Source organism: Tachyglossus aculeatus, chromosome X4, assembly GCF_015852505.1.
Source record: "Tachyglossus aculeatus isolate mTacAcu1 chromosome X4, mTacAcu1.pri, whole genome shotgun sequence".
Taxonomy (NCBI): Eukaryota; Metazoa; Chordata; class Mammalia; order Monotremata; family Tachyglossidae; genus Tachyglossus; species Tachyglossus aculeatus.
Window position 1 is genome coordinate 10,885,934 of NC_052098.1, and position 12,531 is coordinate 10,898,464.

At 43.5% G+C, this 12,531-nt stretch overlaps 1 protein-coding gene across 1 annotated transcript in view; it reads left to right on the forward strand.

Moving 5' to 3' along the window:
* The window catches only part of ALDH1A1 (aldehyde dehydrogenase 1 family member A1), a 73,377-nt gene extending 70,816 nt beyond the window's left edge, over window positions 1–2,561 (forward strand). The window contains exon 13 of the mRNA XM_038769692.1: window positions 1,924–2,561. Within this exon, the coding sequence (XP_038625620.1) occupies window positions 1,924–1,996 (73 nt within the window). The 3' untranslated portion in view covers window positions 1,997–2,561. The remainder of the gene's footprint in view (window positions 1–1,923) is intronic.
* The last annotated feature ends 9,970 nt before the right edge of the window (window positions 2,562–12,531 follow it).

A 12,531-nucleotide genomic window follows, 5' to 3' on the forward strand; every position in this document is an offset into this window, starting at 1 on the left:
AAAATCATTCAGGACATGTCACCTTGCTCCTCAAAAAACTCCAATGGTTGCCCATCCACCTCCAGATCAAACAAAAACTCCTCACCATTGGGGTTAAAGCACTCCACCACCCTGCCTCCTCCTACCTCACCTCGCTTCTCTCCTTCTACAACCCACCCCTCACACTTTGCTCCTCTAATGCTAACTGTCTCACTCTGCCTTGATCTCGCCTATCTCACCACTGACCCCTCGCCTATATCCTGCCTCTGGCCTGGAACCCCCTCCGTCCTTAAATAATAATAATAATAATAATAATAATAATAATAATAATGGTGTTTGTTAAGCGCTTACTATGTGCAAAGCACTGTTCTAAGCACTGGGGGGATACAAGGCTATCAGGTTGTCCCACGTGGGACTCACAATCTTAATCCCCATTTTACAGATGAGGTAACTGAGGCACAGACAAGTTAAGTGACTTGCCCAAAGTCACACAGCTGATGAGTGGTGGAGCCAGGATTTGAACCCATGACCTCTGACTCCAAAGCCCGTACTCTTTCCACTGAGCAGACGATTACCCTCCCCCCGTTCGAAGCCTTATTCAAGGCAAATCTCCTCCAAGAGGCCTTCCCAGACTAAGGCACAGCTTTCCTCATCTCTAACTCCCTTCTGCGTTACCTTGACTTGAACCCTTTGCTCTTCCCCTTTCCCAGCCCCACAGCACTTACATACAAATCTGTAATTTTATGTATTAGTATTGATGTCTGTCTCCCCGTCTCTAGCCTGTAAGCTCATTGTGGGCAGGGAAAGTGTCTGTACAGTACATTGTTGTACTGTACTCTCCCAAGCTCTTAGTACAGTGCTCTGCACCCAGTAAGTGCTCAATACAATTGAATGAATGAATGAACTGACCCAGAGTTAGTATGAAAAAGTTAATAATAATAATAATAATAATGTTGGTATTTGTTAAGCGCTTACTTTGTGCCAAGCACTGTTCTAAGTGCTGGGGTAGGTACAAGGTCATCAGTTTGTCCCCCTTGGGGCTCACAGTCTTCATCCCCATTTTCCAGATGAGGGAACTGAGGCCCAGAGAAGTTACGTGACTTGCCCAAGGTCACACAGCTGACAAGTGGCAGAGCCGGGATTAGAACCCACGAACTCTGGCTTCCCAGCCCATACTCTTTCCACTGAGCCATGCTGCTTCTTAGACAGAGAGGGATGTGTAACTTGAATTCCCAAAGAAGATCAATCTGTTCATAGTAGGAGGAAGACAGGGAGGAGGAATAGGAGGAGGAATAGTAGTAGTAGCAGGAACAGGAAGAATAATAGTAGCTAGCAGGAGGAGGAAAAATAATAGTAGTAGTACGAGGAGGAGGAAGAATAATAGTAGTAATAGCAGGAGGAGGAATAAGAGGAAGAGGAATAGTGGGAGGAGGAGGAGCAGGCTTGGCACCAGCTGTATCAGATGACAAGGGAGGAGACTGATCCATGAAGCATGGAGGTTTCAGACTGCATGCCTCCAAGCTTCAGGCTATAAAGTATGCCCTTCTATCAAGTATTAAACTTACCAGTGGCTGCTTCTTTGCCAGAGCACTTCAGAAGATAAAACATTTCATGGTCAATTCAATGACATTTTTTTTTAGCACTTACTGTGGGCAGAGCACTGCATTAAGCACTTGGGAAAGCACAATATAATGGAGTTGGTAGATGTGATCACTGCCCACAAGGAGCTTACAGTCCACGGAGGAGATGGACATTAAAATAATTGACAGATAGGGGAGATAATAGAGCATAAGGATAATCACATAAGGGTTGAGGGGCTGGGGTGAGTATCAAAGTGCTTAAGGGTATCACAGTGCACCATACCTAAGAAGCCAAAGCAAATTCATTTGGGGGAAATGACCACATCTCTAATGGTGAAGCAAACCCATCTGTTTTTTTTCTTAGGGGAGAATACGGCATCCAAGAATACACAGAAGTCAAAACTGTCACTGTCAAAATTTCGGAGAAGAACTCTTAAGGCTGCTGCCAGAGTGGAACATAACCTCTTCGATGTCAAGCGCAACTTACAATGGCTAGCTTATTGTGAAAGATTTTAGATCTAAGAGATTTTTTTCCTGATTGGTTTAAAAAGATGAGCTTTTAATTATATTAGCAGCAATATGCAAAGTATAGAAACTTTAAATGTGACATTCTAAAAAGATCACTTACTTTCTGACATTCAAGCAAATCAACCAATTCTTGTGTTCTAGTCAAATGAGACATACTTTTTCTGATATACAATCTCTCCAGCACTGTAGCAATCACACTTTTCTAGTACATACTTCTTGTACAGTTTGATTTGCCATGTGGTGTTTCATTTTAGAAATGTGGGATGACCAGGTGTTGTTATGCTTTGTTTCTTTAATGACCATTTAAGAAAAGCACTTAATTTACATACGTAATATCAGATAGATGCTCTGCTCAGTTTTGGTGATGTGTTAGTTGTCTTTTGAATGTTTCTAATCATGCTAAACCTGTTTATCCAATCAAGTAATACTAAACTGTAATCTGGATGTAAACCTCATTAAAACAATAAAAACTTACATGGTATCGTGGAATATTTTGTCATTTTCATAATACACACTGACATTTGGAATGGCTATGCCTTTTGAGGAAATCACACTATAATGCCTCAGAATACACTGTTTCCATTATCGGCCTTGCAGATAAATTCAAAACTGTCTACCAGGTGAAGTTTTTTCCTTTGAGAATATGCACTTTGGGAGATACAGATTATTCTCCCGATTGTGTAAGAAGCAGCATGGCCTAGTGGATAAAGCACAGGCCTAAGAGTCAGAAGGACCTGGGTTCTAATCCCAGCTCTGCCACTTGTCTGCTGTGTGACCTTGGGCAACTCACTTACCTTCTCTGTGCCTCAGCCACCTCATCCGTAAAATGGGGATTAAGACTGTGAGTCTCATGTGGGACATGACCCCTAAGGACTTGCTATTTACCCCACCCTTAGCCCTACAGCACTTACTTAGCCTTACACTCCATCATTTCCCCTAACTGTAAATTACGTTAATGTCTGTCTCCCCCTCTGGACTGTAAGTTCCCTGATGGCAGGGATCCTGTCTACCAGCTCTATTGTATGGTAATGTCCCAAACACTTACTACAGTGCTCTGCATACAGTGAGTGCTCAATAAATCCCATCGATTGATACAATGCAGTGTCAGAAGAAGAAAAATATTGTGGTATTTGTTAAGAACCTGTGTGCATGTGTGTGGAGTAAGATAAAGTGAATACTATAAAACAATTTTCCTTAACGTGGAGTCCTACAAGAATGCAACCCCAGTGTGAACAGGGTGAATATCTTAAAAACAAAACATTAGATATCCAAAAAACCCCACTGGTTGCTTGACTGTTTCACTTTAAAAGAGTTTTTAAATCAAATTACCAAAATTTCTCATTAGTTGTCCTAATGAGTTTCAAACTCACTTGGCTTGTGGGAAATCTTGTAGCCAGTGCCAGTATAGAAGTCTTCAAGGAGCTACAGGCTAATGACGGAATGCAAGAAAAACCAGAACTTGAGTCTCAAATAATAGAACGTTACAGTTTAAAAAGAATGGGAAATTTGGGGAGAAGGAGAATTGCCAAGTTAAATAATTCTGTTTAATTGGCCACTATCCCATTTTAAAGCAAGTGCTTTGAAGGGTGAAAAGAAATAACTCAACAGTTAGACAACTTAAAATGTTCATGGCATCCAACCAGAAAGTTAACAAGAAGAGGAATGAAGAGGACACAACATAGAGCAGGAGACTTGACAAGAGCCAGAAACAAGATAAATATTTAAAACTAAACCCTCAATGTATAAATAAGGCATTACATGATTAAACAGAAACTATTTGTTTCATCTTCCCTTACATTAGTTAGGTGTTAGTGCTTGAAGTCCAGCTTTGCCCAATGAAAAATACTAATGTGATAATACTGTAGAGTGATTTTTTTCTAAAGAGCTCAACTCTTCTCTGCTTTGTTACCTCGACATTCTTGAAGCAGAGGGAGAGCACCAAAAAGCTGAGAGTGTGGCGAATGTGGAATTTGGAGCACGTGTGTGCACAAACACACACACACACACACACACACACACGTGACAGCATCTTGCCCCACACACACACAGTATGAGAGGGTTGGGGGGGAAAGTCTTGTGGGACATTAGACCTTTACCCCAATCACTCCATCCTCTCCCCTCTCCAAAACACTGCTCCTCCCTTCCTTCCTCCCTTCCCTTACTGCCATCTTCAACTTCTCCCTCTTTTCTGGTTCTTTCCAACTCTGTTGTATGGTACTTTCCCAAGTGCTTAGTACAGGGTTCTGCACACAGTAGGTGCTCAATAAATATGATTGATTGATTTCCCTTTTCCTTCAAACATGCTCTCAATCAATAGTGTTTATCAAGCGCTCACTTTGTGCAGAGCACCATTATAAACAATTAAGTCTCCGCTATACTGTCTTTGATTCCTTTCCACTAACTCTCCTCTTGACCCCTGGCAGTCTGATTTATGTCCCCTTCACTCTACTGAGACCACAAAAAATTAATTATTGAGCACTTACTACATTCAGAGCACTCATCAAGTTCTATGCCTCATCCATGTATTTCTTTCCCAGTGCTTAGTGTATAGTAAGCACTTAAATACTATTATTACTACTATTAATCAATGGTCTTTATTGAGCACTTACTGTGTGCAGAGCATTGTACTGAGCTCTTGGGAGAGTACAACAGAGTTGGTAGGCATGTTCCCTATGTTCCCTGCCCACAACAAGCTTACTGTCTAAAGACTGGAAAACTCTCACTAACTCCTCCAGTGAGATCATTTTGGCCAGCTTCAGTGGGATCTACTTGGTTCTAATCTTCCTTTGACTTCTGGACTGCTTTTGATACAGTTCATCACTCCTCTCTCCAGCCTTGGTTTTGCCTACAAGGTACTCGTCTGGTTCTTGTCTCAGTTTCCTCAGCTACCCTTCTTTCTCCTCTCATCCTTTAACTGTGGGTATGCCCCTTAATGCTATTTAGGGTCCTGGGGCCCAAAATAATGGGTGTAGCAAGTAGGGAAAGCCACCTCTTTTTTTAATGTATTACATTTTTTCATTGACCTCCATGCTCTTCTACTGGCTTAGCACAGAAAAGGGAGTCTTCTGGTGGTTGGGTATTTATTATATTTTTTAAGCATTTACTACATGCCAAACACTGTGTTAAATACTGGGGTAGATACAAGATCAATAAAACAGACATAGCTCCCATCCCTGTCCCACTAAGGACTCACACTTTAAAATTAAGGGAGAGCAGCTATTTTATCCCCATTTCACAGATTAAGAAACTGGGCCACAGGTTAAGTGATGAGAAGCAGCATGGCCTAGTGGTTAGAGCATGGACCTGGGAGTCAGAAGGATCTGAGTTCTAATTCCTGCTCCACCAAGTCACTTCACTTCTCTGTGCTCCAGTGACCTCATGTATTAAATGGTAATTAAGACTGTGAGCTTCACGTGGGACAGGTATGGTGTCCAACCTGATTAGCTTGTGTCTACCCAGTGCCTGGTACGTAGTAAGCACTTAACAAATGCTATTAAAGAGAAAGTCATAGTTCAAAATCTTGCAGCTGGCCAGTGGCAGAAGCAGGAGTAGAACTCAGGTTTCCTGACTTTCAGAAGCATTCTCTCTCCCTTACTCCATATCTGGGTTCAAATCTCAGTTCTGCCACTTACCTGCTGTGTGACCTTGGGAGAGTCAATCAATCAATCAGTGGTATTTATTGAGCACTTACCATGAGCAGACCGCTGTACTAAGCACCTGGGAGAATATGCTTTCCTGTAAAATTGAGATTAAAATGGGGATCTGCTCTTCTCCAACCCCTAGATTGAGCCTCATGTGTGTCCTGGGCCATGTCCTATCTGATTATTAGTACCTTCTCCAGCAGTTAGCTCAGTGCTTTGTATATAGTAAGCACTTAATAAATAGCCTAATAATAATGATTATCATTATTGCTGCCCTTCTGATTCTCCTGTCCCACACCTCCTGGCTATCATGGAATAGAGTGAAGCTTCAAACATCTTTAACCCTTAATGAGCCACACATATTCACTTGCAAGTCTGCCTAATGGTGTAGGTGAGGGGTAGGTGGCTACCTGTCATTCTTACAAGGCTCATCCACTGATGGGTTCTGATTGCCAGTATCTGCCTGTCTCGCCTATTAGAAGAGGGTAGGAACAGCACCGTCTACTCTTTTTGTATGCCCCAAGCAGCTAGTACAGTGCTCTAGACACAGTGGGTGCTCAGTAAATACTGACAAAGACTATTGAAGAAGTGGGGTTTGGAGATAGTGGAGAATGGGGTTTGGGAGGTTATGGAAAGCAGGGATGGGAGGCTGTGCCACTGATGAAATATTCATCGAGGAAGGGGTACTCAAAGAGAGACTGAAATATTACTAGGTCCCTTTTACAATGCAGAAAACTGAGGCATAGAGAAGTTCAGTGACTGGCTCAAGGCCACACTGTTCTTCATTGGTGGCTCCAAGACTAGTGTGCTCAGTTCTTTCAAATACCACAGAGGCCAAAGAAAAATCTGTGTGCTTTGTTTGTAGACAGTTTCTGTTCGAAAAGAATATAAAAGGCATTATGAAACATGTCATCCTAATCATGCCAAGTACACAGGCAAGCGCCAAGAAGAAAAAATAACCGAACTGGAACAATCCTGGAAAAAGCAAGAAACTTTGTCAAAAGAGATGCTCCAGTCAAAGCTAATGTCACCATGGACACTATGGCCCCAAATGCACTGAAGGCACAAAAGACTGTATTTATTGTCCTGCAATTAATAATTAATATCCCTCAAGACTCAGTGGGGGAAAGGGCGAAATAGGAGCATGGAGGCAGAGAGTCTCCTTATTACATCAGCAGGAGGAGGAACAGGGAGGAGGATAAAGGGTGGAACAGAGTTAGGGTGAAGAGGGGGAAGCAGGGACCTGCTGTCTCAGTCCAGGGAGACAGGGAATATAAACTTAAAGGTAACTAGGAAACAGTGTTGTCTTGACTGGGCATATTACTCCCCTCCTCAAAAACCTCCAATGGCTACCAATCAATCTGCGCATCAGGCAGAAACTCCTCACCCTGGGCTTCAAGGCTGTCCATCACCTCGCCCCCTCCTACCTCACCTCCCTTCTCTCCTTCTACTGCCCAGCCCGCACCCTCCGCTCCTCCACCGCTAATCTCCTCACTGTACCTCGTTCTCGCCTGTCCCGCCATCGACCCCCGGCCCACGTCATCCCCCGGGCCTGGAATGCCCTCCCTGTGCCCCTCCGCCAAGCTAGCTCTCTTCCTCCCTTCAAGGCCCTGCTGAGAGCTCACCTCCTCCAGGAGGCCTTCCCAGACTGAGCCCCTTCCTTCCTCTACCCCTCGTCCCCCTCTTCATCCCCCCATCTTACCTCCTTCCCTTCCCCACAGCACCTGTATATATGTATATATGGTTGCACATATTTATTACTCTATTTATTTATTTATTTATTTATTTTACTTGTACATTTCTATCCTATTTATTTTATTTTGTTGGTATGTTTGGTTTTGTTCTCTGTCTCCCCCTTTTAGACTGTGAGCCCACTGTTGGGTAGGGACTGTCTCTATGTGTTGCCAATTTGTACTTCCCAAGTGCTTAGTACAGTGCTCTGCACATAGTAAGCGCTCAATAAATACGATTGATTGATTGATTGATTGACTGTTGGCATCTCCATGGCAGGTTGTAGTCCTCCTGGGCAAGAGAGAATAGAGGACACCGCTGCTTCCAACTCATGACTCTGAGATCGTACGTACCAGAGCCAACCTTGATGTCAGACCGAAACTCTATCAGCTCATTGCACTCTTGTTCCAAACATTTCAGCTGCTCTGAAACCATTCTTTGGACAGAGAACCTTCAAAAAGAATGTGATGAAGAAGGCAAATAGTTGCATGTCAAGATAAATGGTCTTATGAAAATATAGTCTTTTGAGAAACACAGCTTATGAAATAATTGGTGACCTACTGAAAAACAAGTCACAAATTCAGAAGGTTAAAAACAGTTACTGCCTTTCCCATCACAGTGGATAAGAGCACTAGTCTCTGCGATGTAACACAGTTAGCAGCATATTTTGCTGGGGTGTTGAAAACCTTAATTAGGCAGATATTGAAATCAGATTGAATGAATAAACTATAGGGTTAATTCCAATGAATGATGCCACCACTAAAGAAGCAGCATGGTGTAGTGAATAGATCACAGGCCTGTTAGTCAGAAGGTCATGGGTTCTAATCCCAGCTTCCCCACTCATCTGCTGTGTGTCCTTGGGCAAGCCACTTCACTGTGCTTCAGTTACCTCATCTGTAAAATGGGGATTGAGACTGTGAGCCCCACTTGGGACAAGGGACTGTGTCCAACCTAATTTGCTTGTATCCACCCCAGAGCTTAGTACAGTGCCTGGCACTTAACAAATACCATAATTATTATTATTATAGAAAGGGTATTTATTTTAAAGGTTAAACAACTGTGTTGATTAAGTAAAAGTAGATTGGAGTAGGGCTGTGAGCACTGAGCATGTCTAAGTCTGATCTCTTGTTGGGGGAAGGCAAGAGCAGGTACAAAATTATCAGTCAGTCAGCAGTATTTATTGAGCACTTACTGTGTGCAGAACACCGTACTAGGCACCTGGAAGGGTGCAATAGAGTTTGTTAAACATGACCCTGTCCTCAGGGAGCTTACAATCAAGTGGGGAGCCCGTTGTTGGGGAGGGACCATCTCTATATGTTGCCGATTTATACTTCCCAGGCACTTAGTACAGTGCTCTGCACACAGTAAGTGCTCAATAAATACGATTGAATGAATGGGGAGACAGGCACTAAAATAATTTACAGGTAGAGGGAAGCAATAGAGTTTGAAGACAAGTACATAGAAGTAGTTTGGCCTAGTAGAAAGAGCACAGGCCTGGGAATCAGGGGACCTGGTTTCTAATCCTAGCTCTACCACTGGCCTGCTGTGTAACCTTGGGCAAGTCACATAACTTCTCTGTGCCTCAGTTTCCTCATCTGTAAAATGGGGGTTCAATACCTGTTCTCCTTCCCATAGACTGTGTGTCCCATGTGAGGCAGAGACTGTTTCTGACCTGATGATCTTGTATCTACCCCAGCATTTAGTGCTATACTTGGCACATAGTCAAAGTGCTTAATAAATACCACCATTATGTACTTATGGGGGATGATGAGAAGGGTAGCCAAATGTTCGGGTGGCACAGAGGTACTGAAGGGGACACAGTGAGGGAAATAGGTTGGGAAGATTGGCGATTAATTGGTGAAAAAGTGAAAATCCCGAGAGCCTGCTCAAATATCCAAGATGGGGCTTCCATTGCACTCTGTTCTACTCTGTGATCCCATCAATGGAAATCAATCAATGGAATTTATTGAGTGCTCACTATGTGCAGAGCCCTATTTCAAGTGCTTGGGAAAGTACAATACAAGATAAATTAGCCAACACGTTCCCTGCCCATAATGACACAAAGCACTTTCAGCCCCCACCATTTCAATCAGTAAGATTAAGAGGATTTGGGGCAGGACTATCTGTCCTCTGCTGAAATGAGCTGGAGGAGACACAAGATCATCATCAATCATATTTATTGAGCACTTACTGTGTGCAGAGCACTGTACTAAGCACTTGGGAAGTACAAGTTGGCAACATATAGAGACAATCCCTACCCAACAGTGGGCTCACAGTCCAGAAGGGGGAGACAAATAATGTCGGTAATAATAATGATACTAATAATAATAACAACTTCCTAGATGCCAAATCTCCTCCCTTTGAGTTGAAATTGGGCTGCATTTACATGGGGCTTGCAGTCTAAGTAGAAGGGAGTGGGGTTAAATCCCCACTTTACAGGTAAAATAGTAGTAATTATGGAATTTCTGAGGCCCAGAGAAGTTAAGTGATTTGCCCAAGGTCACACAGCAGATAAGTGGTGGAGCCGGGATTAGAACTGCCAAGCCCATGCTCTTTCCACTAGTCCACGTTGCTTCTCTCACTGTTGAATAGAAAATGAAACTATCATATTGAACTGGTCATCTCAGAGAAGGTCTTATACTTCTTATTAACTCCCAAAGTTAAACACAGAAGTAGGTCTTTCTTGAAGTCAGTGTCTCTTCATTAATTCAATAATGTTTTTCCCCCTTTTCAGGGAAAATTCATGTTTCAGGGAAACTGGCTTTCTCCCACTTTTGGAAAGAAGAAGTAACAATCTAAATGCAATGATAACATATACGATGGTCCTATGTGACATTTCCTCGGTTGGGCTGAAAAGTGGGGAGAGGAGGAGAGACATCCCTCAATTTGCTAACTGCTATCTGATGTAAGGGCCAATTCTTAAAGAGGTTTGGTGTTGCCAGCACAAACCTGAAAGCAACTGCAATACCACTTGCAGAGGGGATTGACCTGGGAGACGGAGAGGACCTGTGCTTTCTGGGGCTGCTCTGTTTTATACTCACTGAATGAAGCGAAAGTCTCTTAGCAGCAGGATCCCAGTCAGGGATTGATGAGGGAAGATAAGTGAGAAAGAGGTAGGAAGGTAGGAGGAAAATCAACTGGCAGCAAAGTGCATTGTTTTGTTTCCCTGAATATTTGGTCTTTAATCAAATCTGCTCTGCCTCAGGGAAGCCATCAGATGAGATTTCACGAGAAAGAGCAAGTTACAAACCTACATATGATAACCAGAGGGGAAGGGAGGATGTCTGTCAGCCATTTTCCCTTTTCCTGTGCCACAGTTCAAAGAGAAGGGTCAATCCAACCAGGCCACCTCAGCGCCGATTGCACATGGAGTCATGAGCAACCGGATCCTTACACAATTCAATACTGGAATGCCTAAGGGGAGATTGCATCCATATATGGGCCTAGCCTGGGTACCTTTTGCGGTTGATACAATGTTGCCTATGGAACTTGGAACCCCTCTCACTTGTTTACCTTACAAGATAAATATCTCTCCCTTCACTGCATGTTAGAACACGCAACTAGGCTGATGTGGTCAAATGAGTACTGGCTACAGAAAAAAAGCAATGAAACAGACACACCAACACGCTCACAAAATCCATTTAGATTTCCTTCATCTTCTTTCAACCGCCCAACCCATGTGTACCTCCAGATAGTTAAAATGTATTATCTTCACATGACCTCTGCTGGCCAAAGCACCAACAAGCAGGCATTTGGTGTGGGTTGCGGTGGAAATTCCAGAATCAAGAACAAGAAGAAGAAATCTTGAGTTTTCCAAGTACTCATCTCAGACAAAATACTATCTTCCAGGGAAATCATTGTATCTTCATCGTCCATCACATACCCGTCCCCAACTCAGCTAATCTCGTCAAGTTAATGAATTGGACACTGTTTAAACCTTTGCAACTTTCAGACTCCTTGACCTGTCCATGAAGCAGTCCCTCATAGCTAGCTGACTTCTGGCCTACTGGGCAACTCTCACTGGCACCTCCAAATCCCACGGCATCTTGGGAATACCCCAGGACCCAAGAATAATTCATTCACTCATTCAGTTGTATTTATTGAGCACTTACCTTGTGCAAAGCACTCTACTAAGCACTTGACAGAGTACAATGTAACAATAAACATAAGAATTAGATGGGGTCTGGCCTGGGAGACTTTATCTGGGTCAGTTTGGGAAACCAATCTGTGGTACTGGGAGCAGTCCAAGGACTCTTAAAAAGTTCTGATTTGGATGGGGCCACTTGGGGAGCAGAAAGAGGAAAAAGGGAGAGAGAAAAAGAAGGAGAATAATTTTAATGGGAATTACTTTGAAGGACCCCCCATTCCAGCTCTTCCCAGAATAACTGAAGCACAGGGTGAGTGCTATTAGCCTGTCCCAGACCTTCCTGAACCCCTAGCAGTCCTAGGCTAAGCACAATCCTCTCTGGCCATCCAGAATTCCCTGAGTGGGCAGTGCACTGTTGGAGATCTGGGGTGGGGCAGTGTACTGGGAAGCACTGGAGGTTAACAACATTGTCACTCCCCTCTTAAACATGAGGGGGAAGAGTATTTGTCTGAATACACCTTCTAGTCTAGCAAATTTAAGTTACACTGGAGTACTGCTACTCTGAAACGTCATTTATTGAGGTTTTCTGCCCCTGTTTCATTCCCTTTCTCCCTGGCCCAGCTCTACAGGTGGTAGAAGCATCCAGTGTAAGAGCAAGACATAGCAGGGATGGGAAGGCCCCACTCCACCGTTGGGAGATTTGGTTCTAAACGTGGCAGTGGAATAATAATGATGGTATTTGTTAAGCGCTTACTATGTACGAAGCACTGTTCTAAGCACTGGGGGGGATACAAGGTGACTAGGTTGTCCCACGTGGGGCTCACAGTCTTAATCCCCATTTCCTAGATGGGGTAACTGAGGCACAGAGAAGTTAAGTGACTTGCCCAAAGTCACACAGCAGACAAGTGGTGGAGCCGGTATTAGAACCCATGACCTGTGACTCCCAAGCCCATACTCTTTCCACTGAGCCACGCTGCTTGCAAAG